Raw genomic sequence first — 24015 nt, 5'->3', positions numbered from 1 at the left:
ACGTGTCTGCTAGGCCCGGATCTGGGTGTCTGCTCATAAATTGTCCCTGGGACAGCAACCCACAGCAGCTGTGCTCGGAACAACCGTTGCTTCCTGGGTAGGTCATTTTGGGGGGTCAGAATGCAAACCCAGCCTCTTCAGCCAGGCAAGAGAGGGGGCGTGTAGCTGCCTAAACCTTTTTATCGGATTCCATTGTAAACCGTTCTATTTAAGGTAAGTTGCTTGGGTCTGAGAGGCAGACAAGATGCCGGCCAGATGTTGGGAGGCGGCATCAGCATTCAGCTTGTATGCCTCTCCTGCCTGGTGTAAGGAGCCGCTGTGAGCAGCCAGCTCTAGGGCTATCCTCACAGAAGGGGACTTGTGCCTACAAACTAGCCAGAAGCCTCCTGCCCTTGAAGCTCACCCATGCTGAAGCCCTTATAGAACTCCCTCCCCCCCCTGTGCCCCCCCGCCCCCCCCCCCCCCCCACCGCCATGAAACACACACACAGACAGCAGAGGCGACTGGCTACTTTATCAAATTATTGGAAACGGTGGCATTTACAGTGTTCATGTGTATACATGAAAGTTACACGGAACCTCTGGTCACTGGAGTACAAACGTGGTACACACAATAAGCCTGGCAGTGACGAAATCAGACTTGAAACAAAAAAAAAAATTGGCTGTCCTAGGGATGGCTGAGGAAGGGGGATCAGGAATTTAGGACCATCTTCAGGTACAAAGTAAGTTCAAGACCAGCCCGGTTGACCCGAAACCCCGCCTCAAAAATTATTGTGGCCATTCTGTTACCTGTATAAAAAGGGCAGAAAGGGCCACTGTAGGGGTGGTTTTATCTCACTGCTCAGATCCTCCTTCCCAACCTTCAGGAGAAAAGGGTCCATTTGTAGACAGTGTTCCCACTATATTAGCTCACTATATTATCTTGATGTGGGAAACACACCCAAGAACCTATTGGAATATGTCCTTATAAATATATTTATATCAGAGAAAACAAGGCACTTTGGGAGTATAACTTCTCTCCTGTGTGTACATCATTCTAGGCAGAAAGTAAAAATTGGTTAGTTTCTCAAGTGAATTAACTGAATAAAGTTAATACAGTAAGAGAATTGTTCTCGGCCTTCACTGAGGCCCCATTAAAGTGAATGTGGCAGGAAGCACTGGAGAAGGCACTTCTCTGCACGACACCTGGTCCCAGGTCGGATGGGCAGCCCCAAGCTCAAAGCTTACTGGCTCCCAGAAAGGCTGACATGTCTCCTGAGCTGCAGCGCCTGGCCCTGGCACAGCGCCTCCCTCCCCAGGCCCTGAGGTCAAGTAAGGGGCTGCAGCAGGAAGCAATCCTAGTGCAGAGCAGCGACACGGTGGGAATGCTTAAGCAGGGTCACCAAAGCCACAGAGACCTCAATCTGTCCAAGCTGGCGCTGTAGAGTCAGAGGATCGGCGCCACGGGAAGAGATTTCACATTAGCCCTGACAACACCGCCTCAGCTCTGCGGTGACATTGGCCAGGGTCGTTTCTGAGGGCGCTGAAGCTTCCACTGGAGAAGAGCTGGAGCTTAGGCCAGCTGCTCAGAGCCTCCAAGGGATCCCCCCAACCCCCTTCCCTGGAATGAAATCATCTCCACACCAAGGCAAAGCCACAAGTCACTTCTGACACTACCGATTGCAAGCTGGGCCCCTGGGCCACTGGAATGGGGGCAGGCCCCCTGGGCTAGGCAGACCAGGAAGGGAGGTGGCTCCTTGGCTGCAGCACTTAAGAGTTCTTATGGGCTTTATACTCTCACCAGCCTCAGCCCAGTTTAAATAATCACTAAACTTTGTATTCTATGCTTAAAGGATTCCATAAACACACCTACCTGCACTGGGTCCTTTATTATTTTAAAGGGCTTTGGGTTTAAAGAAGCACGTTTTAATTTTTTTCTTTTTCTTTTTTTTTTTGGGGGGGGTACACATATGCCTAAGTACAGCCTAGAGGACCTCTCAGCTGACTGGGTCCCCAACCCCCAAGCTGAGGAGGCTCTGCAAGGCTGCTACAAAGTGCAGAGCTTGGCTGCATGGATTTTAATGAGAGCGTCAGGCAGAGCTGTGCTGTTGCTCTCCGGGACTTGCAGATCATTACCAAACCAGCTGTAGGATGAGAACACAGCACATCGAAACCCTAGGAGGTCACTGAGCTAATGATCTAATCCTACCTTCTGCAGACAGCACCCCTCCCCATCTACTCCCGCCCCCAGTCTTTCCTGGTGGACTCTGTCCATTCCAGAAGCCAGGCCAATGCTGCCCCTTCAAGGTCGGAAGAGAACCACAGTGAGCGGCTCCTGCTCTCCTTTCCCGGGGAGCAGGAGGAGGGGAGTAATTTAGTCAAAACCATTAGGCTCAAACCCTGGCCTGGCCAGGCCCCAGGACTTCTATTTGGAAAGACCACTGCCCTCCCCTGCCTCTCCGGCCCCTGCTGGGTTGCAGCCAGGGTATCATCAACAGCCATTTTAAGACCGACGAAAGCACCTTCTGAGGACAGAGTGAGAATCGTGCGCAGCATGGTCTAGTGCCAAGCCCTGTGCCAGACGCTGGATTGGGAGGGACGTGGGCGACGTGGACACTCAGAGTGCTCTGGAGTCACCACAGCAGGAGGGCCTGCTGGCACCTGCACCTTCAGTCCCTACCTCAGAGTTCAAGAAAGGAGGCAGAGGGGAGGTGCTCTGCACTTTCCTCAAGCCAGAGGGGTTTATGAGGGCTTTGGCAATTACTACAACCATTTGCTGTGCTGGGCAGACACAGATCCTGTTTCTCTTTGTTTCAGGCTCTGAAGCCAGAGAAGCCGATTTCAGCACAAGAGGCCACACAATAGTTGGGGCAGAAGAGAAGAAACCTTGCTGCTGGCCAGAGCTGCTCAGTTCTTTCCTGAATAATAGCACCTGTGTGTATTAGCTCTGGGAAGGGACGTAGAGGGGAGGGGGTCAGCATCACTAGACACAGTGAGTTGGGGAATCAGGAGGAAGAGCCCGTGTCCTTCTACCTTTCTGACTTCTTTATGGCTGCCAGCCTGAGGGACTGAAGTTTCCACAGCTGGCAGAACCTATGCTTAGACTGAGGAAACAAGAGGGGAGGGTGCCGCAGTGAACTGAAAGTTGCACCTGCCAAGGCTGGCTGCCCCACTCCTCTCTACTCCGGTTCTCCAGCACAGTTCCCATGCCACATGACTGGCTGGAGCTAGAAAGGGGAAACAAACGGTTACAAGAGAGGGTATGAGTGTCAAAGCTGTCCTAGCGGGTCTGGCACAGGCTGTGAGTCCTTCAAACGAGACCCCTGCATTCGGGAGGGCTGCTCTGCCCAGACTCCAGCAGGTGCTCATTATTTGGTCCCAGAAAACACAGGTGACTTGGAGACAGGAAGCCTGGGCTCTTGCTCTATCACTATCTGTGTGACCTTGAGAGAGTCACTTCTCATCTTGGCCTCAGCATCCTGACAGGGCAGGACCCAAGTCCCGCAGTGCCATACCTTCAAGTTTTGCCCCTGACAGTCAGCAGAGAGGCCCGGGTCCCTGTGTGTCAGGGCTAGTTTGGTCATGAATATCAGAGATTAAAACTGGGCTGTACAGTCTAAAGGCACCTAGGGTGAGGGAGGGGCATGCAAAGGACACCCGAACACCACACTCACCGAGAGGGAGCGTGGGAGGAAGGCAACAGCCTCAGCCTTCAGAACAGCTTCACTTCTGGGCAGAGAAGTGAGACTTTCTTTAGGGGCCTGATGCCTTCTGCAACAAAGGCATCCAGACAGAGCTGAACAGAAGCAGCCCTACCCTGCAGAGGGCTGAGTGTGGGGCAGAGGGGTGACTTGGCCTGCTCTATACGCTCAGGGCACAGAAGAGAGACTAGCTGTGCCTACACAGGCTGTACCCACTGCGTTAAGACCAGGAGATGGATAGCATTATTTGAAGTATGCACGGGTTTTGAGGAAGGCCACGGGTTAAAACGGTTATCAGGGGGAAGGCACTATCTCCAGTTGAAACCCTATGAGAGGGATTTTCTGTAGGGTTTTCCCTCCTTTCAATATTTAACAGTCACTTGAGGGGAAGTGGGGTCAGCTCAGCTAAGGAGTCTCAAGAGCCCACACCAGGGAAGAAGGAAGGAAGTACACGGTAGTTTGGAGGAAGCATTCGGATATATCTTTGGTTGCTCCAGGGAACTGCTTCCGCCCCTTGCAATTCTTTGTCCTCCCTTTCTTCCCCCCATGAGACTGTTACAGTTGCTATCAAAGAAAGCAGGTAGGAAGAGCAGTAAAAGGAATGTGGGCAACAGGCAGGAAGTTAATCCGACCAGTCATCTTCATCAAATTCAGAGGAATCATCTTCCGAGTCGCTGTACTCAACAGCAATCCGACGTGACAGGATGGTGGCCACATCATTGCCCACCACATCACGCTTTTCTTGCTCCCGTTGCTCTTCAACCCTTCGCAGCTGAAAGCCTGATGGGAAAGGGAGCAGGGTTAAGAAGCACGCCCTAGCTTCAGAATCCTCTAGTAGGAGCAATGGCTGCTGATCAAGACAGGACTGTAAAGGACAGAGAAAGAAGGACCCCTGCAGAAGCAAGGAAACAAACAAATAAACAAAAAAAGATAGGTCGTATAGAATCCTCATCCCTGGGTTGTGGCATCTCTAAAAGAAAGCCTGCTGTTCTTCCTGGCTGTCAGCAATGGTCCTTTCCTCACCAGGCTTCTGAAGAAGTACCACCATACCCCATCAGGCAAGTGCTCAGACTGTTCAAAGTCCCTAGATACAGTGGGGCTCAGAGAGTCACCAAAGAACAAACCACACCAAGCCCTTGGGACCAAATCTGGCCCCAATGAGGGACAGAGAAGGAGAGAGAGGGAGAAAAGGAAAGGGAGAAAAAGGGAGAGGGGGAAGAGAGAAAGGGCTGGTGGAGGAGGGAGGGAAGTTGATGGCTAGGAGAGAAAAAGGGAAGGGGAGCAAATTGAAAAAAAGAATAGGAAGAAACTGGCAGGGGAGGGATGAGGGAGCAGAGAGTGAGGACACACACGGTGGAGCAGAGAAGACAGGTGCAACTGAGTCTGGCTAAAAAGTTGCCTGAGGGGACAGTGATTCATTTTCTTCTGGGGATCTTTTCCCAAGAAAAAGTATGTATGTAAGCACACATCGTGCTCATTTCAAAGAATTCCAGGATCCCAGCTTAAATATAATTCACATTCACAGGGTGAGGTGGTGCACAACTGGAATCCCAGCACTTGGGGAAACAGAGGTAGGTGGATCCCTGTGAGTGCAAGGCCAGCCTGGTCTACAAAGCAAGTTCAGGACAGCCAAGGCTATACAGAGAAACTCTGTCTTGAAAAACAAAACAACAACAACAAAAAAAATCCTGTTCAAAAATGTAGAAAGAACTCTCAACCTCAGTATCTTTAGGGAAGCCCCACCCTCCCTCACCCCAGGTCTAACCTCTCAGCTGTCCAAAGGTCAAGATCCTGCCCCATCATCTCAGCTCCACAAACCCAGCAGTGGGACTCACCTTGGCGGATAGCAGAAAGCAGGTCACTACGAGCATCGCTCACAGCAGGCAATGAGGACTTGGGCTTGGTGGCATCAGAAAGAGGTGGCGGTGGTGCAGCAGGCTGGCCATCAGCACCACTGAAGGGGAGAGGCGGGGGCCCAGGAGGGGGAGGAGGAGGGGGAGGGGGAGGGGCACCTCCAGATGGTTGGGACAAGGGAGGTGGTGGCATTGGGTAGTCAGTTGCCGGCGGTGGGGGAGGTGGGGGAGGGGCAGCAAAATCAGGGTGAGGCGGGAAGGAAGGAGGTGATGGTGGTGGAGGGGTCCCAGGAGATCCAAATCCCATAGGTGGTAGTGGAGGTGGCACACACATTGGAGGTGGAGGTGGAGGTGGAGGGGCAGGTGGGGGAGCAAAGCCAGGTTTGGGGCCTGGTGGAGAGCCCAGGGGAGGAGCTGGGGGTGGATGGCTTGGGCTGACCACGCTGGTTCTTTTGGGTCCAGCCACGATAGAGCCTCTCTGGTTGTCTGCAGGGTAGCTGAAAGGCCAAAGAGACAAGGCTCCCCGTCATAACCACAATGCTAACCCTGCACAGAGGCAGACCCTTCACAGTCCATTCTCATTTCACTTTGGCCCAGACAGATGAAAAGAGTCAAAAAAGATCACCAAGGAAATGCGTAGCACTGTGGGCAAAGAACCTTCCAGCAAAAGAGGAGTACAACCAGAAACTGGAGGAAACTATCAGATGATTGTCCTGTCAGGCAAAGCTGGCAGAGACATCTCTTAGGTCCCCCTTTAACCTTTCCAGAGATGGCTTTCCTGAACCCTTCTGCAGAGTAGCCCATAGACAGCTGTCAGTTTAAGCCTTAAGCTAGACCTCAGTACATACAAGAAAGAGCTAGAAAAAAAAAATCAAGCCCTTGTCATGTGCTGGGCTCTGTCTCTTATGCTGTGAGTACTCACTGGACTTGGTGAAGGCAGAAGTCCATTTGGAGTTAGTGACAGGAGCTTATTATATAGTCCAGGTAGGCTTAGAATACATGACAATCTCCTCCCCTAGTCTTCCAAGTGCTAAAATTATAAGCTTGAGCCACCATATGCCCAGCTTTGTTTGTTTGAGACAGGGTTTTATTATGTGGTTCTGGTTGGCCTAAAACTTGCTATGTAGAGCAGGCTGGCTTCAAACTCACAGAAATTGGCCTGCCTCTACTACCTGAGTGCTGGGATTAAAGGCATATACCATCACTCCCAGCTCCTAGCTAACTCTTGACCCAGATTTGAAAGAGGATGAAGGCTCACTTCAGGGATCAGATCTATGAGGCTCCAGCTTCAAGGTCTCAGGCTCCATGTGAAGGTAAAAGGTTTTCCTCTGTACCTTTCCTCTGTACCACCCTGCGCTGAGAGCTACTGCTTCGAAAAGCACCCTACTCAGAGACGGAGAGGCAGGAGTATCTCTGTGAGTTTGAGGCCATATTGGTCCACATAGAGAGTTCCAGAACAACCAGATACATAAAGAGAACCTGTCCCAAAAACAAAAAACAAAGCCAGGCAGTGGTGGCACACACCTTTATCCCAGCACTTGGTGGGCAGATCTCTGGGAGTTCGAGGCCAGACTGGTCTACAAAGTGAGTTTAGGATAGCCAAGGCTACACAAAGAAGCCCTGTCTTGAAAAACAAAACAAAACAAAACAAAAACAAACAAAAAAGACAGGGCACCAGTAAGAAGTAATTTTGGAGGGAGAAGACTTGGGATTAGTGATTTGAAGAGCTAATAGAGATAAAGTAAGAGGCCAGCACTGTTTTAGGTCTCTATCTGAGGGTCCTTCAACACATTCAGTCAATAATTAGGCAGTATCAAGAAGAGTACCCACCTTTGAAGGCCCACTTATGGAGAGGAAAGATGTAACTGAGAGAACAGCAAAATCTAAACAATCCTCAGACCCCTTTTAGCCATCATGGGCAATCGTTTGTATACATTGGCCAAAGACACTAACAAATAAATACCCAAAGGACAGACAGGAGTCACACAGTCTTATTTCCCTTTTCCCTTGATGGGTTGTTAGTCACACACACACACACCCCTGGCCCCAGGCCCTCAACCCCTGTCACTATGTAGTCCTAATGGTCTAGCATTCACTATAGTACTGATGGTTTAGCACTCACTATAGTCTTGATGGCCCAGCACTCAGTATGTAGCCCACGCTGGCCTTAAATTTCTTACCCTCCTACCCCACTGAGTGCTGGGATTAGGTGTGTTGGCCACCACACTTAGCTCATGCTTTAAAGTGAACAGTGAAGTGAGCTGAAGCAGCATGAGGAAGATGGCTGTCTATGATGAAAGTTGACACACCTTAGATAAGTTCACTGACCTTTCTGTGCCCAACTGAGGTCATTTACCTGTCACACGGGGTGACAGTAGCACTGCCGACACTTCATAAATATCATTCTATTATTGCACACTTGCCTCAAGTCATTTTAGTGGTCCTGACTTAGATTCTGAGCTCTTACTTTGTTCTTGAGTGTTTTACTCCCCAGGATGGATAGAAGAGGTTCTACCATTTACCTGAATTCTGCTGGTGGGGGAGGCAAGTTGTCTTCAGAGAAGGAAGGAGAAGGTGAAGAGGTGGAGTCTGACTGTGGCGGTGGTGGGTAGCTGGCTGCATCTACATTTTCAATGGAGCCAATGCTGCCATTCTGGTACACCAAGGCAGATGAATACCTGATAACATAGCCAGTGTCAATGTCAATGTTGTCTTTTAAAGGGTCTAGTTCCATACAAAGCACCAAAATGTGTTTAAACAGGCAGAGCTTGAGTGGCTCTCTCTTTTCGTACTACAGGATACCACATGAATGCATTTAACACAAAGATTAACAAAATAAGGAGATTCCCCATGTATTTTCTATGACACCAAAGTTACACTTTAGACTATGTGTGGTAGCATGTGACTTTAGTCCCAGCATCGGGAAGGCAAAGACAGGTGATCTCTGTGACTCTGAGCCAGCCTGGTATGCATACTAAGTTCCATGCCAGCCAGGGTCACATAGTGAGACCTTATCTATTTAAATGCTCTCCCCCAAATATTAGGTACAGCTAAACCTGAATCCCAAAACCTTCTTAAAGCAAAGAATGAAGCTAGGCCACAGGTTAGCTGCATACAAGTGACTGGCACACAGCCTAATTTTGAGGTAGACAAGCCTCTGGAGTGTTCAAAGGCTAAAGAGGCATTTGATTGCAAAATCAAGCCAAGGATGAGTGCAGGTTGTCATGTGGTAGAAAATGTGGTTTCTCCGTAGTCACATGAGTCCCTGCTTAAAGCAGGGCGTTAGAAGCCAGTTGATGGTTGTGCACACCTTTAATCCCAACACTCGGGAGGCAGGAACAGGCAGCTCTATTTGAGTTCAAGGCCAGACCAGTCTACAGAGTGAGTTCTGGGACAGCCAGGGATACCCAGAGAAATCCTGTCTCAAAAAGTTAAAAAAAAAAAAGGGGGGGGTGAGGAAAGAGTGTGCTAGAGATACCCATTCCTCAGAGCAGTGGGCCCTGAGTGAACTGGCTCTGGACGAACACCACAACTTCATACAAACATGAACACATCAAGCTGAAAGCGTCTATACTAGCATAAGCACACTGGGCACCAGCTGGCAGAGCTGACCTATTCTGCCTCCTCTTCCTCTCCTTCCCACCACTGCTGGGCTCTACAGAGCTCATCAAACAGGTCCTAGGAAGAGAGTTGTGGGGAAGTGACTACATCAGACGATGCTCTAATGTGAAAAATCCCCAAACTAGGGCACATCTCTCTGACAGCTTCACCCACAAGCATGCTCTTATAGCCTAGCCTCATAGCCAACACCAAACCTCCAGGAAAATGGGGGGTGGGAATAGAGGGAGGCCAGCTCCTCATCTTCACTACCCAAGCCTCAAAATGAGACATACATTTCTGACAGTTGGCACTATGGCCTTAAGCGTCACTAATCCTGTGCTGTGTGCCTATCAGAACAGTTGGGACTGTGGAACAAAATGAACGACCTCTTACTGGTCTAGTGCGATCAGTGAAGGTCCCTTAGCACCAGTTTCTCTGTACAAAGGCTCCTTTCCCTCTCATCGTCTTCATTATGCTTATAAAACAAACCTTTGAGTCCAGGAAGAAAAGTGTCACAAGTGTCATGATTTTTAAGTCAAGATTTTCATGGTAGAGTTATTCCTAAAAGCAAGAACAACTCAACTCTTTCCTTTTATCACTCCTCAGCACCCAGTATGGGCTGGCATGGTCCTTTGACAGCCAGAATGCAATGACTTTAGAGGAAAAGCCAGGCGACACTCTCAACAAGCAGCCATGGTGACGTGGCTTTGAATGCCACAGGGGTCAGACATCAGGATAAGCATCAAACCAAGCTTTAAAACAACTCTGCCCCTTTAAACCACCAGGGTGATTTGGTATTGAGAAATAGATGCCATCTCCCACCTCCCTACAGAGCTCTGCCTCCACAGTGGCCCAGCAACCTTTCCCACACTGACTCTGAGGTCTACATTCGGTCCTTTGGCTAGCCTCTCTCCCAAGACTGAAATTTGTTTTGCTAACTTGCACAGCTTGCCTGCTCTGCCCCTCCTGTGCCCAGCCCAGCCCTTCAGCATAACCTTCACAACCTTTGCTCTGGAGGCAAATGGCTTCCAAGATCATCTTTCTTGCTTTTCCAATCATTCCTCCCAGACCCTTAGGTATACTGGTTTCTGGCAGAGTAATGGCATTAGAAACTATGGGCCTTCTCTCGCAGACCATTCCAGTCACCTCATTTAAATACCTCAGTCTCTTTGGCTTATTTAGAAAGTTTAGTCACCAGATGGATGTTCTTAAAAGTAGTCGATTAACAGCTGTATTGGCCTAAACCCTGCAGCCATATTTCAGAGGGTGAGAATGGTATCATGTCACTGTCATGGGGTTCCTGACCCCTTCAGAGAATGTTAGAAAACATCACCTACCCAGAAGGCCCCAGCTTTTCTTTGGACTCTACAAATTCTTGTCCCATCTTCATCTTCTCCCACTCTTCCTTACGCGTCTTGATTTTACGTGGGTTTACATTCCCTCTATTTGGATTATCTTTCTTTTCTTTCTATAATGAAAAGGAACAGAAAGGTCTTTGTAAAACATTTTTCAAAGTGCTTCATTAAAACTCTACCTATCTTCACGAACACACACTCATGAGATGATTTGCCTAGACAACACATGATAAGAGCAGAATTTACAGAATTACCAGGTTTGCAGTGACCTAGAGGCCGTCCAATTTAAACCACCTCCTGTGCAAAACATTTGCTCAGCCTCACACACAAGCACCTCTAACAATAGGAAGCCACAGCTACCTCTCTGGGTAATTGTTTCACATCTTTAAAGACTCTAATTGTTAGGAAGTTAGTAAACAGTTATTTGTTATTTGCTGTGCCACAAAGGTCAGTCAAGGGATGAGGACTGACAGCTTCAGAGACCTGGGGCAGACAGAAAGAAACAGTTCAAAACAAAACAAAATGCAACAAAACCAATGAAGGATTTTCCAGCTCATGCAGCCGCACTAGCCTCTGGCACTCTCTTGGGCCTGCTGACAGCCATGCTAATGGGATTGCCAGGTCAGAGCTATCAGGTCACACAGGACCAGGAGCCTAAAGAGAAAGAAGCATTCCACAAACCAGACAGCCCCTGGCCCCGCCTACCCAGGAGTGAAGAAGGGGTTAACTATCTGCCGTTGCAAACCAACTATTGCAGAAGGTGCTTATCTCTGAGAAATGAGCTGCAAAACTGTTAGGTGGGACCAGGTTAGCAAAGTGTCCAGCAGAGTCAGGTGCAAATTGCAAGAAAAATAAACGATGAATAGAGAAGTCAAATTCTAAAACTCAAATACACTCTATTGTTAAATAGTGCCAAGGGAACAAGCATATTTTTGGTGTGATTTATACTTTCATCTTGGTGGCATTTGGTGTGGACACAATTCTTCTTTTTCTTCCCCCTCCCTTTTTAAGAGTTTTACCTGGCATCCAAGCAAGCAGCCACTTGGAATTACTTCACATAAGCCTGGCTTCCTTTTTATCCCCCCTCTACAATCGTGCCCACTGATGTGTAGAACAGAGGCCCCTTTCCCCTCACCCTGTGCTTTCTCTTCTCTTTCATGATATCCTTGGTGTCCTGCAGCATCTTCTCCTTCCAAAGATCAAAGAAGTACGAAGGGTTGGTGTAGAATTTGAGTGCCTCTTTTCCATCATCCCTGGGATAGAAATGAAGACAAGTAGCTGTCAGTAGACAGATGAGCTCCCAACCAAATCCAATATTCCAAACACCAACCAGTTAGCAGTTTTTACACTAAGGAATCAGGAAGCCATTCACGTCGATTTCATATTTCCTCTCCCATACCAGATTCTCAACAGCCCTGAAAAGTGCCCTTCCACTCCCTACAAACCTTTGCCTTCCCTTTAATTCCTGTTCAGGACTCTGCACGGTCATGGCAAGAACAGCTAGAGCAGCAGGAGTTCTGATTATTTCTAATCACCTGCCTAATCACGGACCGCTCCCTAAAGCTAGCTGGACCCTGTGCACCTCTCAGATCTCTGCCACTGGCTCCTTCTACCCATTGCCCAGGACCCGTGACCTGTGGGCTCCTGTGTCTGTGTACAATTGCGCTTCTAGACACAGACAAGGAATCGCGCACACTGCTACTTCTTGCTTCCTGCTAGAGCAGCTCAGCATCCAATATTACTCCAAGGGGACCCACTGAGCACAAATGGACAGCTGTTTTAAAAGCACACAATCAACCCAGAGGCAGGCAGATCTCTGGGTTCAAGGCCAGCCTGGTCTGGGGTGGGGAGCTTCAGGACAGCCAGGGCTTCACAGAGAAACCCTGTCTCAACAACAAAAAGACCAAAGATCTTAGTGGTTATGGCAGTATGTAGTACAGAGCAAGCTAAGGGTCAATGTAAGAGCTATTTGCCAGACCCAGTGATCCTGCCTAGAATCTTCCACTCTGGTATGGAGAGGCCCCCACTGTTTAGAAAGCATGTGCTTCAGGGTGCAGAGCTATTATTATTGTGAAATAAAAGAACAGGAAGCCAGGAGTGGTGCATGGCTATAACCCTGACACTCAGGAGGCAGAGAGAAAAGCATCAGAAGTTCAAGGCTAGCCTAGGCTATGTAGAAAGAACTTGTCACACATACACACAACACCTAAAAGGCTAGTCTGAGGGCAGCCTGATGCATATAACAAGTTCCAGGACAGCTGGGACTATATAGAAGAAAAAAAAAAAAAAGGTGTACTTCTAAATGAAACAGTAACAGTTCCTTTTTAAAATTCTTTAGATTAAAAAACAACAACAACAAAAAAAAATAAAATTCTTTAGATTTATTCTCATTTAATTTATGTGATGTGTGTGTTTCTGTGTATGTACAGATGTGTGTTGGTGCCTATGAAGGCCAGAAGGGGGTGTCAGAACCCCTGAAGCTAAAGTTACAGGCAGTTGTGAGATGTCTGATGCAAGTGCTGGAACTGAACTTGTGTCTTCTGCAAGAGCAGCAAATGTTCTTAGTCACTTAATTATCTCTCCAGGCCCTAACAATCATATTTTTTATATTAACTAAATCTTGCTCTGAGTTAGAGATACTACTGCTTGTTTCTATTAGGCCAAGTCTAGATACTAATATAATTGTAGTACTGTGTGTTTAAAAAAGAAAAGATGATGGGGCTGGAGATATGGCTCAGAGGTTAAGAGCACTGGATGATCTTCCAGAGGTCCTGGGTTCAATTCCAAGCACCCATATGGCAGCTCACCACTGTCTGTAACTCCAAGATCTGACACCTTTGCACAGACATGCATGTGTAAAGCACAGAAAACACCAATGCATATAAATAAAAATTAAAAAAAGAAAAGGTGAAATACCTCAATATTACTTGTTTATCCTATCCCACCATATAAATGCTATCCTATCTCCTATCGCTTTCAGTATTATGAGGTATATCAACCCTTTCTGTCACACAACACTATCCCCAAACTTAATGAGACTAAAACATGACAGCCACAGGGGCAAGCATAACTTCACACAGGGCAGATAACTCTGCCTGTGTTGGAAGCTACCAAGCTCCTATTTGAGGCTCTCTGAACAGGCCAGTGTCCTTGAATTTTCACGAACACACACACACACACACACACACACACACACACACACACACACAGCTTTTCAGTGTACCCATGCCTTTGACAGACAGCATCCAACTCCAGCTACCTGTAAACACTTTTTACCTGCACCAAAGGTATTTATGGATACCAGAAAGATAAATATTAACTTTCTACTTCTGTTCAGTTGATCCGTGCAAGACAACATCACCAGATCACCAGAGGGACTCTACATCGTCTCTAAGGCTACCTTCTTCTTTTCCCATGTCTATCGGCAGCAGGGTAGGCCCTTGCAGAAGGGAATATCCAAAGGGTGTTCACAATGAAGTGAATGACACTTACTTGGAAAGATGCCAATTACTCCCCACCCTTTGGAAGGCCCCTCAGAGCCCAGAGTAGCCAGTCTGAGGCTGGTCCCACTAACTTGCACAAACATCTGGTCATCTAGACTTTTCCGAGTAGGTGGAAGCCTTGCTAGAAACGCGGCCCTCGGGAATCCATGCTGCAGGACTGCCTGCTAACAAGTCCTTTTGCTTCTGTTATAACAAATTCCTTGGATGGATAGACTCTGCGACATGCAACAGTACAGCAAACTTTCAGTATCTAGGAGATACAAGAGTGGACTCTGTCTTTGCTGCCATAAGCACCTCTGGGGTAGGTAGGAAGCTCAGTATTGTTCTCTGATATAAACATTATCTTTAGATATTTTAGACAATGTAGTATTTTTTAATCAGATAAACCCTTCCCCCCAAAAAAAGGGAGAGTGGATGGTTACCTGTAAGGACTTAGATTGTTGAGAGGGGGTGGAGCATCACAGCTGTTGTAGGTTTCTAAGACAGGTACTGGGAGAGAATTTCTGTCAAAAAGCTTCTGGTCTTGGACGGTAGAGCTTCTGAAGGCTTTTCGAGTGTTGATTCCTTGTAGTGACACTGACAGAAGATAGAAGGTGTTGGAAGACGGACGATAGGCTAACACTGAGTCACTGTTAGAGATGCCTCAGCTGCTACATTTGTTGGCTTCACCGTCTGCGGCCAGGTTATTTTTTTCCCCTCCTGCTCTGGGGAAGCCCCACAAGGCTGTCAGCAGCCCAGCCATTTCATGACTGAACAGATGAAGCAACACAAAGGTTTACTATGTGACCAGATTTCGCAGGCCTCTCCTTAGGTGAAACGAATCCTCCAAGTACTTTTATGGTAGCAAAATACCATTGAGGGCAAGGAAATTTAAGAACAAGGGAATTGGGGAATGGGAGAAGGGGAGTGTGGGTGTGTGGTGGAGCTAAAAAGGTTTCTTTACACCATCTAGGCTTATGTAGCTTCAAAGGAGAACTGTACCAGTCTCTCTGGTTTTCCCTTTGCTTTTTAACAAACCAGTGGCAGAATTCTCAGGCACTGCTTGGCAGAGCCTGTGGCTCTGGCTTGGCCTCCTTACCTTCTTCTTCCTTGGGATCCAGCTGAGTGACTTTAACTTGCACTCTGTCAACCCGCTCAGCAAGGGAGTTTACTCGGGAGGCAAAGGCACTTGCCTGAGTGCAAATCTCTCCAAAAATGTCCTCTGCATACTTACCTAGAAGAAGCAAAAAGACCAAGTCACTAGTGCATAGGAGTGACAGAAACACAAACCCAGTGACTAAAGAATGTATAGTCCACCAAACAGACATGCACATGCTTGTCCTCAGAGAAAGAGCTATTCGCCTCAGTCTGGCCAGTCGGTGTACACAGTCCATAACTAATAGAACCTTTTGGCAAATTCTGAACAAACATGAAATCCAAGGCAGGCAGAACAAAATAAAAAGGTGTAATGTCAACAAATTAGTCCTGGGAATCAGACAATGTATGTAGGCATTTTGTCTGTGGCTCTCAGCACCTCCTGTTCTGTAAAGCACCTTGCACAATGGCTCTGGAGAGCAGCTGAGAGTTAAGAGAAGCTACCAGGTGTCCATGATTAATACACTAGGTAAGAAATTACTTCCTCAGTAGAATTTCAGAAGTCCACTGAAAAGCAAGATGAGGGTGTCTCTATGGGGCCTGAATTTCCACACCCCACACAGAGACGCAGAACTTCTTCTAAGGGTGAGAAGGTCACCTCACATTCTCTAACCCACAGCCTTCAAAGTCTTTGCTCTAGGTTACAATCCTTCAAATCCACACCCCAGGGAACAAGTGAAAAGCTGAAACATTCAAGCCCTCCCTGAAAAACAACATACCACTGGTCTTTTTCCACAGCGTCTCACTTTTTAGAACAAGAAAAGAGTTCTGTACTTTCAACCCTGAATGCAAGGAGAATTTGTAGCCAAAGAAACAGCAATTTGGCACTACCTCCATATTGTTATTCTGAGCCACAAGGTACTTTCTTACTAGGAATAGAAAGAGGCAGGAATGGATAAATTATCATCTCAGTTTTTTAGTCACAAAGTGAAGGCAGACATAAGTGACTGCCCAACCTAAAGATATTTCGATACTTAAAATAAGTTCACTTTTTTTTTTTCTAAGCTTAGTACATATTTGAGGAGAAATTAGGCAAACCTAGACAGAAAGACTGAAACCTCGCCTTCAGGGTGAACTGCAGCTAATTCTTTACGGTGGAACCCAGAAGGCAAGTGCACTGTGAATGAGTGATGAATAAGGAATTTCTAACTCTGCATACTGCATGGTCCCATAAAGCAACATCCAGGGGGAATTCCTGAGCTCAAAGGACTCAAAAGAGACCAACAAGCTGCGTTTCTGCTCTGCAGGTAGAGGATCCCATTTGATCTCTATTGATAATATGGCAGTGTCCTGCTCCACCAAGTTACAGAAAATTGTGTTTGGGAACAAAAACAAAGAAACAGGCAGAATTATGCATGGAAAATAGACCAGCCTTAAAAACAGCCAACTGTGGTGGCTCACACCTGTAATCTTAGCACTTGGGAGGCTAAGGGAGACTGCTGTAAATTCAAGGCCAGCCTGGGCTACAGAGCGGAAAAGCAGAACTTCAAGCACTCTGGCAAAAAGAAAGCCAGTCAACCTGTCTTTCTGTCTCCAAGGCAGGACCCAGATTTCCCTCCCTTAGTAAAGGGGCGGGAAGACGTGTGACATCAGGTAAAACCTCACAAAAGGCCTCAGTATACAAAATTGACAAAAAAAATTTTTTTTTTTTTTCTAAGTCAGGGTCTCACTGTGTAGCCCTGGCTGGCCGGAAATTTGCTGTGTAGACCAGAACTTTGAAAGCTGGGGGTTTGAGACAGAAGGTGACCTTCTCACCATTAGAAGAACTTCTGCATCTCTGTGTGGGGTGTGGATATGTTCAGGCCCCTTACAGACACCCTCATCTTGGTTTCAAATTCTTCTTCTGAGGCAATCTAGTATATTAATCATGGATACCTGGTTGTTCCTCTTAACTCCAGACTGCTCTCCAGAGCCATTGGACAAGGTGTCTTTGAACTCAGAGATCCACCTGCCTCTGCCTTCCAAGTGACAGGATTAAAGGTGTGTGCCCAGCTTTCTTCTTCTTCCTTTTCCCCCTCCTCTTTTTCTGGGTGCTGTTGTTTTAGACAAAGTTTCTCTCTATAGCCCTGGCTATGCTCTGTAGACCATGCTGGCCTTGAACTCACAAAGATCCACCTGCCTTTATTTAGAGTAAAAGCCTACGCCACCGTTGCCTGGCCTTTTCCCATTTTTGAAGAGTGAGTGAAGCAGGCAGGGTGAAGGCTTTTCCACTGCAACACAGGCCAGGTCCTAGGCACAGTCAGAATCACTACAGTAAACGGAAAGAGCAGTGGGCCTCAAGTCAGAAGACCCACATTGTTATGTCTCAGATTTTTATTTATAGACACTGTCTCACTACACTCCCCTGGACGCTTTAAAATTCACATTGTAGACCAGGCCAGCCTCAAACTCGCCATGATCTCATCCTTTTCTTCCTCCTCAGTGCTGAGATTACTGGTGCACATCACTATACCCAGCCTATACCTCAGCTATTTCTATTATGCTGGGATATTTCCTTTTTTATGTTTATTTCTATTTATGTGTGTTTCTGTAATGTTAGTATGCACATATGCACATGGTTGCCCAGAGACCAGACGAAGGTGCCAGATCCTTGGAACTGGAGTTACAGGAAGTTGTAAGCCACCACGTAGGTGTAGGGAACCAAACTCTGGTATAAGAACTACAAGTGCTCACTGGGCGGTGGTGGCACACACCTTTAATCCCAGTGCTTGGGAGAGGGGTGTAGTACTCTGAGAGCTGAGAAAGAGAAGGTGTGGCATTTGGTATTGGCGTGTGGCATGTAGCAGTTTGGAGAAATTAGAGACGGACAGTGTGGTGGTTTGGAGAAGACAGATGGAGAGAAACACTTTGGGATGAAGCAGCGTGGAGGAGACTGCTAGCTGTGTTTGCGGTTGACAGAAACTGGTACATAGCCCCAAAGACCCACTGACCCTCAACAGCCAGGAGAAGTAAAGGGGCCCTCTCTCCCCACTATCCTCCTCTCTCCTATGTAGCGTTGGAAGGTTGGAAGGGAGGCTGAGGGCTAAACACCCCAAGTAAAGTAGAGTTTAAAAAACGAGCGCTACAGAGTAGTGCCTGGTCCAAAGGTGACTTTCACTCACCTAGACATTACCAAGTCAGACTCAGCACCCACCAGGATAGCCCTAACAGATACCACATTTTGCCAAAAGATTTCAGAATAGTCTTCAGGAGCCTAGCTGCCTGTTAGCAAAATTCTTCAAGTGAAATGTTATGCGGAAGTGGAAACTCGTGAAACTCATTTTTTAAAAGGTGCATCTGTGCTTACTGAAATCAGAGAGTCCCAGAGCTCTGCAAAGGCAGTGCCACCCATGATTTCATAGTGATTCAAGTGGGGTTCTACCCTCCCGGATGGGCACAATACTGGTCCAAGTGCTAGCTGGGGCTAGGCGTGGTGAAGGTGGGCATGGCGGTGAATGCTTTAATTCCAGCTCCTGGGAGGCAGAATCTCTGTGAATCTGAGGCCAGCTTGGTTTGTGGGATGTGCTGGGGGTTCCTGGGGGATGTCAGGGGCGGGAGAGCTAGAATCTGGGGCAGGGTTAATGTGTTCAAGATACCTGTTTACATGTATGAAATCGTCAAAGAATAAATAAAAGACATTCTACTAATAAAATGTAATTTAGTGAGAGAAACACAGACAACTTGTACTGTGGGGTAGTCATCCCAGTCTTCTCACACCTCGGACTGTTAGCTGGGGAGACCCAGCACGTAGGAGCAAGAGCATCCAGTAGGCAGGTGGGGGACCAGGACCACACTGATGACAATGGGAGAGAAGCATCAAAGAACAGGATCTGGAAGATGGGCGAATCTCAGCACTAGGAGGCAAAGGCAGAGAGTTGCCTGTGGAGGTTACAGGATAACCTTTGAGAATTGGGTTCTCTCCTACCATGTGGCTCCAGGGACTAGACTCAAGCTCCTGGGCTTGGTAGCCACCTTTACCCACTGAGTCATCTCACTGGCCCTCCCTTACCTATTTTAAAGTAATTTTATTTGAATATTGTAAAATAGGAGATGATGTATTATAGAAGGTAAAAGCAAAAAGGAAGATGGGACTTTATGCTCAAACAAGGAACTTACATTGTTCCATAGTGAGGCACAAAGGAAGATTAGGAAAAAAGATGTCCTTTTCAAACAGTTATTACACTAGGCCAGGGGCACACACCTAAAATCCTAGCTATTTGGGAGGCTGAGACCATAGTCAGCCTAGGCAACTTAGCAGGACCCTGCCTCAAAATTAAAAGGGTGAAAATAGAAGGGCTGTGTGTGGATATAGTTCAGTGGTAGTGAGAGAGGATGAGGAAGAAGATGAAGATGAACAGGAAAAAGTTGTTTATAAATTAATGGACAACTTTAAAAAGAAATCTCAAGTCTAGGTTAGACAGGGTGGTATATGTGTAGTCTCAGCACTCAGGAGGGAAGGCAGAAAGGTCAGGAGTATGGCTTATCCTTAGCACACATCTGGATGAAGGGCAAGTACAGGAAAGCTTGTCTCAATAAACAAATTCCTAATTAGAAGGGTGCTGCTGCATTTAGAAGGTTCAAGGAGAGCCTGGGCTACATAGTGGCACCTGTCACTCCTAGAATTATAGACAGAAAAGGAGAGCTGTGTGTGTTAGGCACGTCACTGCTAGTGTACTGGACAGACACTAAAAGAAGGGCGACCAGAAGGAAGTGTAGGTGGTAGTTCATCTGGGTCACAAATTTGAATCCAGTCTGAGCTACAGAGTGAAACCCTGTCTCAAAAAAATAGCTTAATTAATTAATCCAATTTAATTAAAAATATTTTAGGATCCTGGGCACAGTGGTACACACCTATAATACCAGAAAGCAGAGGCAGGCAGATCTCTGTGAGTTCAAGGCCAGCCTGGTCTACACATTGAGTCTAGGACAGCCAGGGCTGTTACACAGAGAAACTCTGTTTCAAAACAAACAAACAACAACAAAAATACACACACACACACACACACACACACACACACACACATTTTATTGTATGTGTGTGTATTTTTAGGTAAGTCAACAAAGACCTAAACCAGGACACTGCTAATAAGGGCAGAATTGGTGACAGTCCAAAGAAACTCTTAGCTAAGTTTAAATAGTCATGTTTGAGGCCGCACACGCAGCTCTGTGACAGAGCATGTGCTCAGCATGCACAAGACTCCGGGTTTGAGTCTTAGGATAAGTAAATATAAAAATAAGCAATAACTGAGCACTTTGAGTCTTATTGGCTATGACTCTTTAAGAAAGTCATTTTATGTCTCTGAGCCTTCATTTGTTCATCTGAAAAATGGGAACATAACTTCCTAGACTTGTAAAAGTAACTGAGGAGATTAAATGAAATTATATTAACATTTCACTGAAAACTAGCATAAAACAGGCAATCACCAAATATGAGTTCCCCTCTCACCCTCTCTCCACCATCCCCTCAAAAATTATTTCTTCCTGTCTTTCTAGATTATGAGCTCCTGGAAGTCAGGGGCCATTTCCTTTCATTTCTGTATCTTCACAGCACCCAGCATATAAAATACTTCCAATCCATGTTCATTGGGTGAATAAATGGTAAGCTGGTGCCCTAATATGAGGAAGAGCTGACCCTCAGATCAGCTTCAAGAGAGGAGTGGTTTGATGACAATTGGGGAAAGTCCACAATGACCTCTATCCATGCTGGAAAACCACCTGAGAGGGGAGCAGGACTCCCGCTGAGTGAGCAGAAGCAGCAGCTAAATGTCCTTTGTCCTGTGGAGAAGAACCGTGTCTGACTGACTTCTATCCACTCGGCCTTCGCAGGGTGACAGAAGCAGTGAGGCTCTGCAGCTTTCCCTGCTTCACTGTCAGCGGCGCTGCTGCTCTCAGAGTCTGTGTGTGAGACAGGCACTGGCAATGGCTTCATTCTCTGTGCTGCTCCATCCAGGGCTCACTAAGCCCTGGATCAGCTGAGACAGGTCCCGTGCTAGGTGAAGGCTTACGGGTCTCAGACTGCACACATCATCTGGTCACAGGGCTCTGTCTCCTCGGGCTTCTACTTTAAAGGTAAAGCCCATCACTATCCAGCGGAATGCAAGCTTTCTGATACTCCTCTGCCTTCTCTAAGAGCAGTGAGTGAGGAAGGGTGAGTGTCAGAAATAATTCACACAAAATGCCTTTGCTAAGGAAGATCACTAAAGTGGCATTTCGACGGAGGAACTTATGGGAGCTGGGGAAGCACTAGACAAGTACAGGGCTGGTTCTAGCATCTGCCTTTCCCATACCTCAGCTTCAAGGAAACAATGTCAGCTTGATTCTGAATGGAATCCAAACCACATGCACATACCCCTCCCAAGGCAGTCTCATTAATTTAGCCAATTAAAGAATTTATATATATCTGGATTTTCCCTCAACTCCAAAACAGACTGGGCCAACTCCCGTCTTCCTCCTAGAGAAGAATGGCTCGAGCAACCATTTGTGTCACTGTGTATTCACACAGCTTGCAAAACTCCTAATACTCTGGAGACTGCAGAAGTAATTTGTACCCGATCTTGGACCTGGGGGCTTGCAGCACAATTAAATGTGTACCAGGGTAGACACGTCAGCCAGACTCTCTCTGCGTGTACGCTTGATTCACTTCCCTTTGGGAAGATCGCGGTGGGGTGTTGGGTAGATAGAGTATTGGCACATGTGAAGCTTCAACAAAGTCAAGCTACATGGAACAGATCACCTAATCACAGGAGCATTCTTCAACCCAAGATACTGCTCTGTGAACCTCCCACTTCACACACAGAGAATTCTGCTCTGTCACTGCGCCTGCAGTTTCTGCTGCAGCCCTCCTGCCACCCTTTCCACAGATCCCTTCTGAAGCAGGTGGAGGGGAAGGTGGAACCTAGAGGGTGGTGAATGGAGAGACGGTAAAGGGGAAGAAGACGAAAAAAGGAGCCCTTCTCTGGGGATGGAACAGGGGTGTATTTTTGCATTACCTAGGGAAGGCAGATGGGGGAGAAATAGGAACATGGAGGAGAGGGAAACTAAATAAAGAGCACCAACGACCCCTGAGGGCAAAGCACAGGCTCTCGGAGGCACTCACTCAGGCTGCCCAGCTGTCGGATGACATTTGCCAGGGTGATGTTGGTCCTGCATTCCAGCTCGCTTGTATCGCTAGGCAACGTCTGACGGCACAGGTGCCTTGGCTCGATGTTCCTGGTTACTAACGGCATGGTGGACCTGCTTCAGGCAATGTTCTCAGTGATGAAAAACAACCTAAAAGAGAAATAGGAAAGCAGCATTCAGCCACAGATTCCAGGCACAGTGGGGCTGTGTGAATCTTTTCCTTTTCTTTTTTGGTATTGCTGTGATCTGCAACAGTTTCTTTTAAAAAAAAAACAAAAAAAAAAAAAAACAAAAAACCTTTACTCCTCTTCCTACCTTCCAGTTCAAGCATCTCACCTTCCTTTCAAGGATTACTAAAAAGTCCTCCTACAAGTTTAGAAATTTTGAACTAGTACACCATGAAGACAGCACAAAAACCTTGAAGTAGAAATTATTAGCCAGGCATGGTGGCAAACATTTGTAATCCCAGCACTCAGGGAGGCAGAGGCAAGTGGATCTCTGTGAGTTTGAGGCCAGCCTGGTCTACAAAGTGAGTTCCAGACACCCAAGGCTACACAGAGAAACCCTGTCTCGAAAAACAAACAGAAAGAAAGAAAGAAAGAAAGAAAGAAAGGAAAGAAAGAAAGAAAGAAAGAAAGAAAGAAAGAAAGAAAGAAAGAAAGAAAGAAAGAAATTACTGCTCTAACTACTAAGAGCCATCCAGGTAAGGAGGCAGAGTCAGAAAATAGCAGGCAAGGATGATGGTACAGATCCTATCCTTGGGGTATCCACAACCAATACAGATCAGACTCTAGGCCCAGTTACAAAAATGACCTCTGTGGCTGGGGATGCAACCCAGCTGGTATGGTATTTGCCTAGCATGTATGAGATTTAGGTTTGACCCTTCCCCCCAGCACAGCATAACCTGGACACAGTAGTGTACACCTGTAATCCTGGCATTTGGAGGACAGAGGAGGAAAGAAGATATGAAGCTCATGGTCATTCTCAGCTAAACAGAGAGAGTTCAAGGCCACACAAAACTACATGAGCAGATTTGCCTTTGTCTGGCAATATCCACAACGAAGTCAGCTGTCAACAGTGATCCCAATGGTAAGTCTCTGGCTACAAGCTCTCTAGGTCTTCCTGGATGGGTGACTGTTAATGTGCAACTAAATACTAGCTGCCAGGATCTATTAACACTACCAAAGTTTAGTCTGTAAATTGACAGAATGAAGGAAAATCACGGAAAATTTTGTATGTTCAATATGTCAAGCAGGATGCTAAGCCAACTGTGCTTTAAGATTCCCTGGTCCTCTCTTCTACCCAGTGCTCCTCTACTAGATTCTATCCACTTGGGCCGGTAGCGACAGCAGGAAGCATCTGGAACAGCTGTAGACACCCTCCATTGCTGTTTCTTATGCTGGTGGCTGAGTCCTTTCCTAGGAATCCCACCCACCACACTAGCACTTCAGGTTCACATGGAGATTTAGATTACCAAATCCCTACTATGAATTTAGGAAAAGGTTTTACTCTCAACAAGGCTGCTATGACTAGAAGAGTCAAGTCACAGTGGACAGATCTTATTTTCATATTTTAGGAAACCATAAAGAAATCTAAAATGTCATAACAGCTTTGTTCTAGGGAAAATAGCATATTTACATAAAATGAAAAGTCACAGAAACCCCTCTACTAGAAGAAGAAGGCGGAGGAAAAGGAGGAGGGAGGAGGAGGAAGAAGAAGAAAAGGAAGAAGAAAAAGAAGAAGAAAAAGAAGAAGAAGAAGAAGAAGAAGAAGAAGAAGAAGAAGAAGAAGAA

At 46.9% G+C, this 24015-nt stretch overlaps 1 protein-coding gene across 2 annotated transcripts in view; it reads right to left on the bottom strand.

Moving 5' to 3' along the window:
- Positions 1 to 496: 496 nt before the first annotated feature.
- Wasf2 (WASP family member 2) overlaps positions 497 to 24015 on the bottom strand; it is a 65259-nt gene continuing 41740 nt past the window's right edge. For both annotated transcript variants that reach the window (XM_055611005.1, XM_055611004.1), the window contains 8 exons: positions 22200 to 22372; positions 15069 to 15203; positions 14413 to 14566; positions 11623 to 11740; positions 10470 to 10600; positions 8055 to 8210; positions 5515 to 6029; positions 497 to 4459 (listed from right to left, as the gene is read on the bottom strand). In XM_055611005.1, coding sequence (XP_055466980.1) covers positions 4302 to 4459; positions 5515 to 6029; positions 8055 to 8210; positions 10470 to 10600; positions 11623 to 11740; positions 14413 to 14566; positions 15069 to 15203; positions 22200 to 22329 — 1497 coding nt within the window. In that variant the 5' untranslated portion in view covers positions 22330 to 22372 and the 3' untranslated portion in view covers positions 497 to 4301. The remainder of the gene's footprint in view (positions 4460 to 5514; positions 6030 to 8054; positions 8211 to 10469; positions 10601 to 11622; positions 11741 to 14412; positions 14567 to 15068; positions 15204 to 22199; positions 22373 to 24015) is intronic.

The sequence above is a fragment of the Psammomys obesus genome, unplaced genomic scaffold (assembly GCF_907164565.1).
Source record: "Psammomys obesus unplaced genomic scaffold, mPsaObe1.curated_primary_1811, whole genome shotgun sequence".
Classification (NCBI taxonomy): domain Eukaryota; kingdom Metazoa; phylum Chordata; class Mammalia; order Rodentia; family Muridae; genus Psammomys; species Psammomys obesus.
Note: the sequence above shows the minus strand (reverse complement) of the source record. Positions and strands in the feature narration are given on the sequence as shown.